The sequence below is a fragment of the Vipera ursinii genome, assembly GCF_947247035.1.
Source record: "Vipera ursinii genome assembly, chromosome: 4".
NCBI lineage: Eukaryota > Metazoa > Chordata > Lepidosauria > Squamata > Viperidae > Vipera > Vipera ursinii.
Genome location: NC_139514.1, coordinates 96718057 through 96735090, shown reverse-complemented (window position 1 = coordinate 96735090; position 17034 = coordinate 96718057). Strand labels below are relative to the sequence as shown.

Here is a 17034-nt window from a genome sequence, read left to right as displayed (position 1 = left end):
GCCAATTTCAACTTCCTTTCCTTCAAAAGAAAATTTGTGCATTGAAACAAATTCTGAATCACTTTGGGCACATTTCTCATCTAGTTGGTGCACTAAATTATTCTAATATTAGTCTATCTTATGCCGTAACCTATCCCCTCAGATCATCAGTAACAAACATCTTATTCTTACAGCCATTGTTTGAAATTTACTAATCCATAAGAAATGGACTTTAGAGTTCATTCTCAGGCCTATCCTGACTTGGTGCCTTAACAAAGAAAGACCCTCGGCTCCATTTATAATGAAAGATATACTTTTACTAAAAGCCAAGTGGATTACAGTGAAGCAACAGTTAAAAGTTTGCGTGCAAAGCTTCCCTAGTTAACTTTCCCTTTCCTGTTCCTCCCCCCTGTTATCTCCCTATTGCCCAGTGACATTCACATGTTCCCTGTGTCAACGGGCTAGATGGTGAGACACTGCATTCCCCTTCTGGGTCTCTGGCCTTGGTACGATGAGCAGAGGACTTGGGAAGGCATGACAAGTAGTTTTGGTTTTCCTCTTCTCAGCAGCTCCCTCCCCCCATAATCTATGGCAGGCTGGCATTTAGCAAAGCAAAGCTGCAGCTCAAGATAGCAGTTCTGACATTCTGCCCCCTTGAAAAAAAGGCTAAACCTAGGGAAAGAAAAGAAACAAAAGAAAGATTAGGATTTCAGTGAAGTTTGTCAAGGTATCAGTTATGAAATTTATGGAACAGGCATGGTGACTACACATGTTGGGTATCAACCCACTCATTTCAGAAGGTGGGAAACATTTCCAGGGGATTAAATATTGAAGCTTACCTCTGTGTGCCCATGAAGGATCTCCTTGGCCCCAAAGTGTTGTTCTGGTTCAATAAGCATAAGGGGTGGGGGCAGCTTGGTTGCGGGATAAAAGGGTGATGTGTTTGCAGATTTTAAAAGGCTGCAGTGGAAAACAGGATGGACACATTGAAGGGTGTTTGGTAGCTTTAATTCCACCATCACTGGGTTGATAAGTCTAATGATAGGGAAAGGTCCAACATATTTTGGTCCCAGTTTCTTGAAGGATCGTCTGGATTACAGGAATTTTGTGGAAACTTTAAATTCCTTTTGCTGCAATCTCTTTTTGTCAGTGTACTTTTTGTGTCTCGCATTTTATTTATTTATTTATTTATTTATTTATTTATTTATTTATTTATTCGGTTTATATACCGCCCTATTCCCAAAGGACTCAAGGCAAAATTTAAAAACAATCCAATATAAAATTAAAATAAATTAAAATAAATTAAATTAAGTCTAGCCATAAAAATTAAATCACAATTTAAAAACATTAAACCCCTCAGTCCAGACCAGATAGCTCAAAGAGCCAGGTTTTTAGGTCCCGGCGAAATGAACGAAGGTCGGGGGCAGTCCGGAGTTCCATTGGCAGTTGATTCCATAGGGCAGGCCCGCCCACAGAGAACGCCCTCCCCCTGTGGATCACCCGTCGGCAATCCTTGTTTTAAGCACCTTGTGGACAACTGGCCATGTAAGTTGCAGGGATTTTACCCATTCAGCTAGCAACATGCTTTGGAGAGATTGTTGGTTCTTTGCCAGTGGCCACCCAGAATGGCATGAAACTGGTAGTGTGTATAAATTGTTATAAGTGACCTCTGCAAAGAGGAGAAAGTCTGACCAATTGTCTTGTTGGTAATTGACATAATAATAAAGATACCCAAGAGCTTTAAAAATTCTTGCCAAAATTGGAAAGTAAATTGGACACGCACACACACACACACACACAACGGTCTGAAATTATTCTGGTCGGAGCTCCATGGAGCTGGTAGATATGTTGCACAGTTTTTCTAGGGTCCGTGCCAAAGGGATTTTGGGACAAGCCATGAAGTGATCCTGTTTGGAGAAGAGGTCACTAAAAAAAACCATATTACTGTGTTCCCTGAGCTGTCAGGTAGTTCCACAATAAAGTCCATAGAAACCTCCTTCCAAGGAGCCATAGGGTTACCTATATATTGTAGGAAACCTGGTGGTTTCCTGGGGTGACCCTTCATGAATGCATAAACAGGGCAATTGGCAACATAGCTTTTCTCCAAATATAGTAGTATGGAATATGATGGTCTGAGAGAAAGTAAGTGGCCCAATTTAGCCAAATAGGCCTTGAATTCAACCTTCCCCTTCCCAGTTCAAAACTCTTAATTTCATGTTTGGCCACCAGAATTGGCATCTCACCAAGGTTTTGACAAATCCAAAGTGTCCAGCCATTTTGGAACTGTGGCTATGCTGCAGAACTAAAGTCCTACCGTCCTCTAGTCCTTGTGGGTACGTAGAGTTTAGACCCACTCCAGGCAAGGCCATCATGTAGAGTGAAGTCAGCTTTGTGGCATGCAAACCAATTGCTCCTGGTCAGGGTCGCTCTTAGCGGTTGAACAAGATTGTCGGTTACCTTGCTCTCAGCTTTGCTTTGTGCCCTGGTGATGGTGGGAGCTGCTGTTTGACTGGAACGGATGATGGAGTTTACAGTCTCCTCCCTTATGCTGTTATATTGGCATAGCCTTGAGAGTACATCTGCCAGGAAATTATTTCCTCCCGGCAAGTAACACAGGATGAAACTGAACTGATTGAAGTATTACACCCACCTCACTAGTTTAGGAGACAATTTTCAGGGAGTCTTCAGTGCTTTCAGATTCTTGTGACCTGTCCAAACCTCGAAAGGAGCCTTATTCCCTTTCCTGTCTCCAGGTAAGTAACATCCATAGCACTGCGTAGGCTTCCTTTTCTCATATTCCCCTTCACTCTGTGTTAGAAAGTTTCTTGGAGGTATAGGCACATGGTTGTAGGAGTCCTTGTTGGAGCTTTTGGAGGAGGACGGCATGCACAGTGACATCACTGACGTCTGCTTGGATGACAAAAAGTTTGTTGGCATTGGGGTGTTTAAGGACTGGCTCGACCGCAAGCAGTTGCTTGAGTTTCTCAAATGCTGCCTGGCATTCCATGGACCATTTGAGTGTTTGCCCCAGCCTGGATATTTCCCTCTCCTTTGGCTTTGAGTAGATTGGTGATTGGCAGCTTGATCTGTGCAAACGCCGGAATGAACTGCCGGTAGGAGTTAGCGAAACCAAGGAAGCTTTGCAGCTCCTTCTGATACAGGGGCTTCGAGCACAGCTTGTACCTTCTCTGGGTCCATCTCTACCCCTTTGTTGGAGATGCAGTATCCCAGGTAACCTAGCAAAGCTACAGCTCAGTACGGCAGTTCTTACATTCATAGCATTTGTGTAGAATCCAGAATTTTAATTCAGTTTGGCCTTTGGTGACACCAGAAGGAAAGAGAAAAATCCTAGCTCTAAGTGCTTAGAAAGAAATCTATTGTTCAATAAATACTGTACATTTTAAATACAGAATAGGGGGAATGTTCTGTTGAACTGGGATTATGTCAGAATAATGTCTGCCACTCAAACTGTTCAATACTCAAATAATGATTACAATAAATGTTACTCTTAAACAGAAAAACCAGCAATAACATGAACAATGGCAATAGTGAAAGCAACAATAAGTTAAGATCTTGGGGCTATAAACAACTAGCGTTTATAGATTCAGAGAGTTAGTATCATAAACGGCTTACCTTGAAAATCCATGGCTACCATGAGATGCAGTGTTGGGTACCAGCTTGATTGGTTTCAAAAAAGAGTTGGACAAATTCATAGAAGTCATGGGGATCAATGGCTATTAGCCTTGATGGCAAGATGACTGCTTCTGAAGGCTATCTGCTGAGAGACAAACTGACTTCCTTGTGAGGTAAGCTGGCCAACTGTTTTTATAGATTGCTGGAGTTGATGGGCCAGAGTCTGATCCAGTAAGGCACTACTTATGTTTTTATGTACTGATTTAAATGCATAAAGAAATATTCAATAGACTCACAATTAAAGGGAGCAGAACTTCAAACTTGGAATGATTGAAGAAAAACCAGCTTATAGTATGCCATTTTTATATAAGATTTTTTTTAGAATACATTTATAATATACATTGGCAAAAGTCCACATTGTAAACATTCTCATTTTTGTTACAGGTAAGTGTAGTCCTCGTTTAATGATGTTCAGCAACCATTAAAACCAAACTTACAACTGCATTGAACTAGTGGTACTTACAACTGGTAGTTGCACTGTCACAGTTCTTCTCTATCACATGATCACAATCCAGGCACTCAGCAACTGTCTCATAATTACAAGGTCACATGATCCCATGGTCATGTGATTGCCATTTCTGACTTTCATTGGTGGCTTTCCACAACCAAAGTCTGTGGGTGAGCTGACAGGAGTTCACAAATGAGGTCAAGACATTGCAATTAATGAGAGTGCAAGAATCACTTAACAACAGCAGAACTGCCATCGCTAAGCAGCATGGTCACATGATGTCATGCTTTATGATCATGTTGCTTAGCAAAGGAAATTCCAGTCCCAACTGCCATCATTACTGAGGAGTTCCTGTACTACTATTACATTGTGTCCTGTAGATGCTCGGCTTTCTCTGGTAGTTTCTTTTTCTCCAAATAAAGCAGTGTGAAATAGTCTGAGAGAAAGTAAGTGCCCCAATTTAGCCAAGTAGGACTTGAATTCAACCTTCCCAGTCCTGGTTCAATACTCTAATCACTACTGCACTAAATAGAATGTACATGGGCTAATTCATATATATATATATATATATATATATATATATATATATATATATATATATATATATATATATATAACAAAATTATTAACAATTGGAAACAAGATTTGAATTAGCCCATGTACAGTCTATTTAGTGCAATATATATATACTATATAGTGCAATATATATACCCTTTATATGTATGTGTGTATATATATATATATATATATACACACACACACATACATACATACATTCATACATATAAAGGGTTTCACTATTGTAGAAAAAATGTGAAAATACAATACAGTTCTATAGCTTATCAGCTTACTTCCAGCAGCTGGCAAGATATAGTACCTATCAGTACAGAGTAGTTCAGAGAGATAGAATTACGTCCTTGGAGATCTCCTCTATGTAGATATAACGCCAGAAATGTTTTGCCCTCAATAGAGGAGAAAGTGTGGTAACAAGGGATTTTAATTTTTGTATCCTCTATTTATATGTGCCCTGTTCACCTCCCTGAGTCCCTCGGGAGAAGGGCGGTATACAAATTTAATAAATACAAATACAAATACAAATACATAATGGAAGCCTTAAGTTCATGGGATCAAAAGCTGCTAATTTCTCTCACCAAAGAAAATAATCTGTGGAGTTAACATTGTGTTTCCTCTTGGTGTTACTGTGTAATTAAATATTTTTTAAAAAAAAATCTTTTCATTAGGCTTCAGAGGTGGCAAATATTTTGCCACAAATCCACTTTTCGTCATACTAGAATTGCTTAACATTATGATGGTTTGTTTGCAGTGAATATTTTTCTGTTTAATTTCCTAGCCCCCAAACCAATAAGCCATTCAGTGTCTTCAGTCAATATAAAAATTGGTGGTCGGACAACTATGAAATCTGTTGTATGCAAAATGAATCCTATGTCAGACATGGCTTCATGTGGATCGGAAGTTAAGAAGTGGTGGACAAGGCAACTTACTGTAGAGAGTGACGAGAGTGGAGAAGACCTGCTTGAGATCTGACTGGGAAAAGGTACCTCTCAAAGACACACTTATGCAACACACGTATGAAGGAATAGCAACTCTGGACATTGCTGCTTTTTAATAACAGTTCTGATTGACAGTTTATATCAAGATAAGCCTTGGAACTCATTGTCTTTCAACTTGGCAAGTTTTACTACTTAATGTTTATTTTGAACATCCATGATTGTTAACATAATGAGCAATGCAAATGTTCAGAAGAAGTAGAGGACTTTTGAACTTGTTTCCATAAATCAAACGCTTCAGGCTCTCGGGCTGGGCTTCCTACTTTTCAGCAGACTTTCAATATTGCTTCTCAGCCAATATTTGAAATTTCAGGTTTCTCTGAAAGTATATTGTTGCTTGTTAAAATATGGGAAACAACAACAGAGGACTAACAGTAAAATATGACATGTCATGATGTGTACCAGGTTGATACTCTATTTTAATAGTATGGGTAAGTTTTGAGGACACAGCATTTTTATTTAGAGACACAGACACAATTGTTGTGGAAGTAAAAGCACACCAAAGAGAATATTGGTATGGACATGCTGCTAGTGGTTCACATCACTTGGATATTTTTATTTGGGTCAGAGTAGATGACTTCTTTCAAGCTAAGACACGTGTTGAATGGTTGGGCTGGGCTGTAATCGCAAAAACATAAGCCAAGGCAAAAACTGAGATACTTTTAATTTGATTATATTTATTTTAGTTAAATTAATTCCTATTACATGTGGTTAATAGGATTACTCTGTATGTATTTTATAATTTTCCCTTCTTTCAAGTTAAATATTGCAGTTTTGGTAGCAATTTGGGGAAAGTTCCTGAGGACACCATGCAATACAGTGTCCTCAGGGTGTGCTTCTCTTATTGAGATAAATAGTATTCCTAGGTTAATTCTTAGGTACCCTTGACTATCTACTTAACTTGATCATTGAAAGTTCCCATTGGACAAATGCAAGTTCTTTTTGTACATTTGAAAGACATATTAATTCTCAAACAATATTCCATGTATTTGATTTGTGTCAAAGTTTACATACCAGAGGCAGTGTGTCAGTATTTTCTCTGATATTGTCAGGACTTCCTTTGCCCTAAAATAATTATTTAAAAACAGTTGTTGTTTTTCTTTTCTACAGTATTCTACCCATCAATATTAGTGTTGTTTAATGATCTGTGGGAATTAATTCAGAGTGAGGTGGTTACTTATTTGCCATTTTTACAATATATTTTAATATGCAAGCATAATGTTGCTAATTTAAAAAATAGGGTTTCATTTTTCATTTTTATAATGTCCTTACTTGAAGTACACTGATTTCTTATCAATGCACCTGTTTAATAAGTTCCCTGCTTTTTCATCTCTGTTAATAACTATCATCTATTAGAAATGAAACAGAAAAATAACCAGTGTAGATGTAACTACTTAACTACATTATGTACATACATACATGCACATGTACATACATACATACGTACATACATACATACAAGTTCATACTTGATACTGGGAATAAGATTCATGGCAAGCCTAGAAAAACATCCTACTCATGAAACTCTGATTTTGTGCATCATTATCCTTGTTATCCTTATTAGAAATGAACATGTTTTTAGCAGAAATTATTTCTAACTCACTATTGAAAAGTCATTATATTATTATATATAAGTATACATTATATACTTAGTCATTAAGTATATTAGGTGAGATTAACAACTAAAGTATGCTCTTGTAAGTAATCTATTTTCTAGTCATGCTTGAAATATCTTTTTTTAAAACAATACTTTGATATTAATCACTATTAAGGTAAGTATGAAATAATGTATTAAGAAAATAGTTGACAATTCTAAGATTCTATTTATAAAGATTCTAATTCCAGATATTTAATGAATGGCAACAAAAGAGCGTTTAGGAGCCCACAATTATGAACCTTCATTATGCATCTAAGTATCATGGAAAAATGAGTCCGACACATGAGCATTGGGGAAAATTAAAGATTATGAAGGCTGGAGAGAAACTTGGCTGTAACCACTGCTCTGCTGCAACTACTCAGTTATAGGTTATAGAAGTGAAAATCCAGCTACTGACAGTGATCATTATCTCTCATCTCAAGAGTAAGGACACATAGACTATCTTCCTAATTTTAGTTTCGTATTGGCCAGAGTAATGAAGAGTGTGTCTTTACTACCTCTGAAGTGCTTTTACCTTCATCACAATCACTTGTTCAAAACTTGAACCAGGTGGTTTTTAAATTGAAGATTTTCTTCAATTAGCCTGTGAAGGATAAAGTTTGGCAGGTATCATAACTAATCAGTATATGAGATCAGTTAATGGTTCCTCCAGAAAATGTGACCTTCTTTTGTATGTCTTTGCATTGTATTTTAATGGTGTGCAAAATATTTTATATTTAAAGCTTTCATGTATAAAATTTCACAAAATGTCCTATTCTGAGTGTAAAATTGCTGTTTCAATATGAAACAATCTGTTCTGAGCATTTTGGATATTTTTTTTTGAGCTATAAACAAGCATTCTGAGCATTTTGAATGTTTGTTTCCAATCCAGAGATGAATGTCATATGTAGTATGACCAAACAACAGCCATCTTACTATTTCTATCAGTTTGGGGAGGAAGAAACAGGATTCTGATGCCTACACATAGACAATAGAGTTTGCAGGATTTTGTATCTGCTTCCCAACCGTGGCATCTTTGGGGCGAGATATTTGCCACTACCATCATTTCCTATGGAAAATATGTTGCACTACTATGATGAGTCCAGCTTGAAACCACCAGAAACATAAGATTTCATCTTTAAAAACCCTAAAACTGTATATTGTCCATGTTCTCCAAGAGCCTTATGGACATAAAAGTCCCAGCAAAACTAACAATCTTGTGTTAGGTTGATGCACAGTTTTGTTCTTAATGCAGGTTTTATTTTAACCAAGATATGTATCCACAGACTTGTATTACATTTGATTATTCTTGGTCACAGATTATTGTCTTTATGTAGTTGTCTGTGTGTACATTTTGCTGTTTAGATTTAACATTTACATTGAAGCTTCCTATAATGTTACTAAACCTGTGCATTTTGTTGTTTAAACTAGATTGCATCAAAAAATATCATTCCTACTATTGTCAAGGATAGTTATTTGTCTTTTCTTTTATGTCTAATAATATTTTTTGGAAATAAAAAATAAAAAAACTGGAGATTTATAAAATATACTGTGCTAAATTACAGAAACTTTCCTAGTTATTATTACAACAAATATTCTTTTTAAACCTCTGGCAAATATCCTTTGACATATAATGTCAATAAAAAGCAGTTGCTTTCAGCGGTTGGCTGCTTAGAATTTCATTCTCAGTGGTTTTGATACATTATTTGATGCAATGTCTATATTTATTTTAAACATTTTGGATACTTCTCAACCAAATATCTATAGTAGCTCAGAATAGCTTAAAAGATAAAGAGTAGATTTTTAGATTGCACCAAGAGAGGAACAATTTCAAGATCACATAAAGAGATAACACCATTTTATACTGGACTGGTGAGACCACACTTCAAATACTTCTTCCAGTTCTGGTCACCATGATACAAAACAGATGTTGAGATTTTAGAAAGAATGCAAAAATACCAACAAAGATGATAAAGGGTCTGGAGGCTAAACCATAAGATGAATGATTGAGAGAACTAGGTATATCTGGTCCAACAAAGAGAAGGATTAAGGGGTGATATGATAGCATTCTTCCAGTACTTGAAGAGTAACAGAGAAGAGGAGGTCAGCCTATTTTCCAAAGTAACTGAGGGCAGGACAATTAGAAACAGATGGAAGCTCATTAAAGAAAGATCCAACTAAGAAATTTCCTGACAGTGAGAACAATTAATCAGTGGAACTGCTTACTTCCAGAAGTTGATGCTCCATCACTGGAGATTTTCAAGAAGAGACTAGACAGCCATTTGTCAGGATTTGATGCCTGAGTAGGAATTTGGACTAGAAGACCTCCAAGGTCCCTTCCAATCCTATTATTATATGTTCTATAGCCGTGATAGCAAACCTATGGCACGCATGCCAGACTGGGCACACAGAGTCCTTTCTCTCAGCATGGGCGCCAGAGAGATGCTCCCCTCACCCTCTCCACTTGCGCCTGACTAGTGTGAACTGGAGAGGACAAGGAAACCAAACCCAGCAGCACTCTCACAGGAACAGCTGCGAGAGCTGGGCAGGGAAAGAGGAAGCTATAAAAGGAGCAGGCTTGGGGAGTGCATCAAGAGAGTGAGTGAGTGAGTGAGCAAACGGTCTTTGGAAGTGATGGTGGGCGTGAGTTTGGAGAAGACAGGATGCTGTGTCCATTTGCGCTTTGCAGAAGGCTAGCGGGGGAAAGAGGAAATATAAGTTTGGACTTTGGAGAAAGGAAGAGAGAGAGAGAGAAAGGAAGGAGGGGAGGGGGAAGGAAGGAAGGAAGAAAAAGAAAAAGGGAAGGGAGGGAGGCCGGCCCCACCAGCACTGCTGGGCAGATGCACGGCCAGGCCTACCCAGGTGATGCCAAAGCCAGCCAGCCCTTCTGTGGGACTGCATGGGGAGGGGGTGAAGAGCGGCTACCCCCGAGCACCATGCCAGCTTCCCTTCGAGCTCCCTCGGCCTCTCCCCCCCCCTCTAGGCTGGGGCTGGTCATATTCTCCCCATGGGCAGTGCTGCACCCATCCCTGGCCAGCCCTCCTTCTCCATCCTGATCCTTCTGCAGGCAGACCATGGCTTACTGAGCCAGGCAGCACCTCTCCCCACACGCGTCCTCAGACGGAGGAGCTGGGCAGCTGTAGCTCTTGCTCCCCTCTGGCCTCCATCTGCCTAAGGCCCAAGCTCGGCATGCCCAGCTGGCCAGTGATGGGCTGGAGAGTGCCGGACAGCAACAGCTGTCCCAGGATGAGTGGTACGTGGGGTGGGTGCTCCCAATGTCTGTGGGGGAAGAAGTGGCGAGGAGTCTCTGTGCCCAGCCCAGTCCATCCAAGCCCCGGCACAGCACGGAAAGTGAGGCAGCAGCCCCACGTGCATCCCCGTGCATGAGTGCGCCCCCGCCCTGCCAGGCAAGTGGAACCATGGCATCTGTGGAAGAAGAATGGAGGTGGGCAGCTGTGGCTCTCACTCCCCTCTGGTCTCCATCAGCCTGAGCTTGGTGTGCCCAGCTGGCCAGCGATAGGCTGGAGAGCGCCGGATGGCGACAGCTGCCCTGGGACAAGTGGTAGGTGGGGTGGGCGCTCCTGATGTCGGCAGGGGAAGAAGCGGCAAGGAGGTTCCACACCCAGCCCAGTCACGGCACGGCAAGCGAGGCAGCAGCCCCATTTGCATCACCGAGCATGAGAAGAAAACCATCACAAGACACTCTTCTGTTTAGACTTTTTTTCCTTGTCGCTTTTTGGAGTTTTCATCCTGCTTTAATGAGATGGCAGCATTTGGGAGGGGCTGTAGCTGCCCCCCAAGCCATCAGCTGAGCAAGATACCCTCCTGCCCACTACCCCACCCACCAGAGACCCCCTGGATCTCCCCCAATTCTGCCCGGCCCCCAAAGGCATCCCTACCCAGGAGGAACATTGAGCATTTTGAAATGTGTAAGAAAAAAAACTAGCAAACACTAAAACAAATCTATCAGGTTTCTGTTACAGGGAAAGTTGTGAATATTCACTTAGTTCAAGGCAGAAGTCTTTATATAATTTGATTCCATAAGGTTTTCGACTAAAAATCCTATAGATTGGAACTTGTGGTTTTATTCTAAGTGATTTGACCCATGTTCAGCCCAGTTGGTTTTGTTTCTTTATATGTGACTATAGTCTCTCAAAGCCTTGTACAGTATGTGAGATGAATCAAGCAGTAGAAATATAAAAGTACGTTACAGTATTTACTATTCCAGATTTACACTGATAAGAAAAACTACAAATGTTCTGGTGGGCCATCATTTCACCATGCTGTGAGCCAACCTTGCATCTTTTTTGAGTTCTCACCTCTTTATTAGCCTCCTCTTGAACATATCCAGGATATCTTTATCTGGTACCAGTTGGTTGCCATTACCTCATTGTAGCAGCAACAAATTTCAAACAGGGACATATGAGCTATGCCTAACCAAGAACCTAAGAATATAATCAACAAAGATCTAAGAATCAGGCAAACAGTATATGATAAGAGGCCTGGAAACATAGTATAGTTCTGTTTCTTATGTTTTTATTGCTAGACTTTTCACTCCCGGTTTCTTAAAGAAGACCTGGTTTTTGCATCAGCTGAAAAATACAAGGAAGAAAATCAACTGTTACGGCCATGTCTGCACTGCAAACCATCTGGCCCCATCTGCCACAGTGCAGAGGAGACTATTCTAAAGTACAGCAGGTTGTGAAGCAAAAAGGGAGAAATTAGACAGCACCTTTGTGGACAAAGCTGCATTTGCCATCTGCCAGACATCACTACAGTGCTCTGGAGATCCCTGCCTGCCTGCCTGGCTCCTAAGTTGGCAGCTGGACATGCTGTGTCTTTTAATTCTTTCCCGAGCATCATTCATGCTTCTAGGCCAGAATAATCATGCTGATCTGCCATTTACATTCAGCCAGATATTGGTTTCTCATGGAGTTTTAGAAGTACTAATAAACTATTAAGAAACCCTTTGGTGTAATTCCTTGGCTTAAGCATCAATATATAACTGGCAGGAAATATGTTTAATTCTTTCCCAGCAAAATACTGGTAAGCTGAAATTCAGCCAGCCTTTTTCTTAATATGAAGAACTTTCCTGACTTTTAAGGGAGGAGGATGCATTACCAAGTTTTGTATTTGAAAACAATCCCTCCCCCCCACAAACCCCGGTAACATTTCTAAGGCTGTAGCCACATGTTGTAAATCAAGCTACTGCTGTGTAGATGAGCTTTCGTGCATACAGGGAGTATTCTGTGGGTGAGTTGATACTTTATGCTAGGTCTTGATTCCTTCAGCAGGATCTACTGAATGAACAGCCACAATTGCCTGGTTTTATATCCTGTGCTAACACTCCAGAAGATAGACTCAAGATCCAGATGGATCTTGACAGATTTGAACCCTGGGCCCTATTTAACAAAATGAAATTCAATGTAGAGAAAAGTAAGGTTTTACACTTAGGCAAGAAAAATCAAATGTTCAGCTACAGATTAGATGAAACCTGGCTCAATAGCAGTAACAGTGAGAGAGGGATCTTGTAGTCTACTGGACAATTACTTCAATGTGAGCCAGCAGAGTACGGCAGCAGCCAAAAAAGCCAATGCAATCAATCCTAGTGTCGGAACCATGACATCGGATGTTTTTGCATTGACACCTAGGTTGTATTAACAGAGGGATAGAATCAAGATCATGTAAATTATTAGTAGTGCTTTATAAAGTCTTAGGAAGACCATATTTAGAATACTGCATCCAGTTTTTGGATACCATATTATTAAAAAGATATAGAGACTGGAAAGAGTGCAGAAAAGAGCAACAAAGATGCTTGGGGGTTGAAGACTAAAACAGGAATTTGGTTTGCCTAGTCTAGTGAAAAGAAGGACTTGGGGAGATATAGCAGTGTTTCAATATCTGAGGTGCTGCCACAAAAAAGAGGGTGGTCAACCTAGTTTCCAAAGCACCAGAAGGCAAGACAAGAAACAATGGATGGAAACTAATCAAAGAGAAAAGCAATCTAAAACTAGAAATTTCTAAGGAGAAATTTCCTAACAGAACAATTACCGTATTTTCCGGCGTATAAGACGACTTTTTAACCCATGCAAATCACCTCAAAAGTTGGGGGGTCGTCTTATACGCCCAGTCGTCTTATATGCCGGAAAATCAGTGGGTGGCGTCTGGCAGGAGCCGGCAGGGCAGTCCTGCGCACGCGCACACTCCCCGGCTGCTCTTTAGCAGCTGGGGAGTGCGCGCGTGTGCAGGACTGCCCTGCCGGCTCCCGCCCAACGCTCTTCCCTCTTGAGGCAGCATCACTCCCCGGCCCCTAAGGAGTCCTCGGGGATGCTGCCTCAAGAGGGAAGAGCCGGCTCCCGTCCGATGCTCTTCCCTCTTGAGGCAGCAGCTGCCTCAAGAGGGAAGAGCATCGGACGGGAGCCGGCAGGGAAGTCCTGCTCCCATTTGATGCTGCACTTCCGCCGGGCGGTGCTGGCCGAGACAAGCCAGCAGGCAGCCGCCGTGAGCGCGGCACTGAGGGGCAGTGGCAGGACGGCCCAGCGCCTGCAGGATGGCCAGCAGCCCCACGCGCAGCAGCAGCTGCCGGCTCAGCAACAGGTCCGAGCGCAGGAGCCGCACTGCCAGGCTGCCCAGGAAAAGCAGCCACACCGAGAGGCTGCACGCCCAGTCCAGCTCCATGAGGGGCAGGGCGAGAAGCCGGCCGGGAAGAGGGACCGGGAGCCCGGGCCGAGAGCACCTCGGCCGACGGTGAGAGGGAAGTGGCACATGAAAAAGAGGCTGTGGGCAGAGCTGCCCCGCCCTGCGCCAAATGGGAGAAGTTCAAGGCCTGGGGGGGGAAGCAGGAGGGGCTCCGGCCGTGGCGGGGTGGCGGCTACCCTCCAGTGCTGCCTGCCACCCGGGAAACGCTGCACCTCGGGGGCCGGCAGAAGCGCGGGAGCAGCGGGAGGGCCGGCGGGGCCAGTCGGGCTTTCGCCTCCTCTGCAACGGACAGGGAGGGCAGGGCATGTAAGTATTTTCTGGCGTATAAGACAAAAAACCTTGAAAAACTTCTTAAAAGTAGGGGGTCGTCTTATATGCCGGGTCGTCTTATACGCCAGAAAATACGGTAATCAGTGGAATGGCTTCCCTTCAAAGTTGTGGGTGTTCCATCATTGGAGGCTTTTAAGAGACTGGACAGCCACTTGTCTGGAATAGTATAGAAGCTTCTGCCTGAGCAGGGGATTGGACTAGAAGACCCTCAATGTCCCTTCCAACTTTGTTATTCTGTTCTGTCCTTCTAAGCCATATTTAATAAACCATAGGGTTTAGAAAAAGCCATATTTTCACTTAATACAGTTGATTAACTCAGTCAGTGATGGCACCATCCAAGCGATTACTTGAAAGTTCATCATTATACCAAATACAAGATTTCATACCATTTCCCATCACCTACTTCAATAAAAAGTAATTTGCACTTTCTAACATGAAGTTGATGTACTGAAGGATGTTCATATCTGAGAGAGAGTCAGTCTGATACTATGGGTACCTCCATAAACTCCCTTAGATCTGCTCTAATTAGGGTTTCCTCCCCCATAATGCCAAATTTCCACTTTATTTCTGACTGAGCTGTGGCATACTTGAAATTACAGCTGAGCTAACTGAACTATTTGAGATATTTCAACTCCATAAAGCTTATGGTTCTTTGCATATATAGGGTTCTTTGCATATATTCTTGCCTCAACCCATTGTTCCCTTATCCTGGACTGAACCTGTACTAATGGGGCCTTCAAAGAGAAAGATGGCTTGATAGCTTGGTGGCCTTTCAGCTCCTTCCTCATAGGTATTACAAGAATTTTATTTGTTTGGTTGATTGATTTGCAGACAGCCAGACAAATGAATGCAACTGTAGGAGATATCTGTAAGTTATTTATTTTTTGCTTTTCCTTGGCCTTGAGTGGAGTGGAAAAGATGGTGTATTATTGTTGTGTTCCCGCAAACTCCATGGGCAGGAATTTCTGAGATGGTTTCTGAGACTGTAATGGTGGAGTTCATCTTCAAACTCCATTTGAGGGACCAGGGATTTAAAATGATACCAATATTCAAGAGTCATGTATTAATTAATATATTGTACTTCCAGATTTAGAGATTTTAGCTGTTTTGTAAGGATCTTTCATCTTTTAAACACTAGAGGGCCAGCATTCCCTTTACAGTAAATTCCTTCAGAAAGGAATTGGACATGAGAAAATTTCTCTCTCTCCCTCTCTCTCTCTCTCTCTCTCCCTCCCTCCCTCTCTCCCCTGGAAGGTATAGTACCAAAAACACTTTCCATACTTGGTGCTGAGATCAATGCTATACATTTTCCATCATCTATTTGGGGCGGGTTGACTCTACACTGCACCACATTTATTATGAGAGATTAATACATAATTGCCCTTTCAGAATTTAAGGGGAAAAATAAATTCAGTGATTAAATTAGACTGATTAGACAAGTAATTTTCTACGAATAAGCTACTTTAAGCTAGTTTTTCAGAGGATTTTCAAGCTGATTGTTGATATCTTTCCTGTTTTATTGCTGTATCACTCTTTGCATTTTAAAAGCAATATCTCCTTCAGGTTAATTTCAATTCCTGAGGGTTCATGAGATGGGCATATGATTTTCTTGACAAGAATATGGATGCAATATGCTACAGTGTTTCCTTCTTCCAGAAATGTCTGACGTTGTAAATATGAGCCAGCAGTGTGCTACAGCTGCCAAAAAAGCCAACACAGTGTTAGCATGCATTAACAGAGGAATAGAATCAAGATCATGCGAAGTGTTAATACCACTTTACAATGCCTTGGTAAGGCTACACTTGGAATACTGCATCCAGTTTTGCTCACCACGATGTAAAAAAGATGTTGAGACTCTAGAAACAGTACAGAGAAGAGCAACAAAGATGATTGGGGGGACTGGAGGCTAAAACATATAAGGAACGGTTTGCTGGAATTGGGTATGTCTAGTTTAATAAAGAGAAGAATGAGGGGGGACATGATAGCAGTGTTCCAATATCTCAGGGGCTACCACAAAGAAGAGGGAGTCAAGCTATTCTCCAAAGCACCTGAAGGCAGGACAAGAAGCAACAAATGGAAACTAGTCAAGGAGAGAAGCAACCTAGAACTAAGGAGAAATTTCCTGACAGTTAGAACAATTAACCAGTGGAACCACCTGCCTCCAGAAGCTGTGAATGTTCCAATACTGGAAGTTTTTAAGAAGAGACTGGACAGCCATTTGTCCGAAATGGTATAGGGTTTCTGTGTTATATATGTAAACAATCCCCTGAGAGAGATGTATATATGTTAACTGTTCAAATAATACGGCAGCAGCAAGCGTATAAACTAAAAGCAGCCTGACAAGAAAACACGCGGGAACTTTGACAGCTGTCAAAGTTCCCCGCACCGCGCAGGCGCCACCACTGACAGCTCGCGGCTGTCAAACGCCGGACTACGAAGAAGCCTGAGCTGTCAAAGCGTCCACCGTACAGCGCAGGCGCAACCACTGACAGCTCGCGGCTGTCAAAACACCAAGACACGCGGAAGCCGGAGCTGTCAACAAAAGACGACGCGGATTGGTCCCTGCCTGACAGGGCGCCAAAATGAACACCGCTGATTGGTCCTCACTACCAGCTGCCGGCTATAAAAGCCGGACAAGTTATTCTATGTTTGCCTTTGCTCTTAAATAAATCTGTTGTTAC

General features: G+C 41.6%; 1 protein-coding gene across 2 annotated transcripts in view; it reads left to right on the top strand.

The window, feature by feature from the left end:
• Positions 1-5665, top strand: part of NALCN (sodium leak channel, non-selective) — a gene marked incomplete at both ends in the record, with an annotated part of 220409 nt that extends 214744 nt beyond the window's left edge. For both annotated transcript variants that reach the window (XM_083361666.1, XM_083361665.1), the window contains one exon: positions 5472-5665. In XM_083361666.1, coding sequence (XP_083217792.1) covers positions 5472-5665 — 194 coding nt within the window. The remainder of the gene's footprint in view (positions 1-5471) is intronic.
• Positions 5666-17034: the final 11369 nt, after the last annotated feature.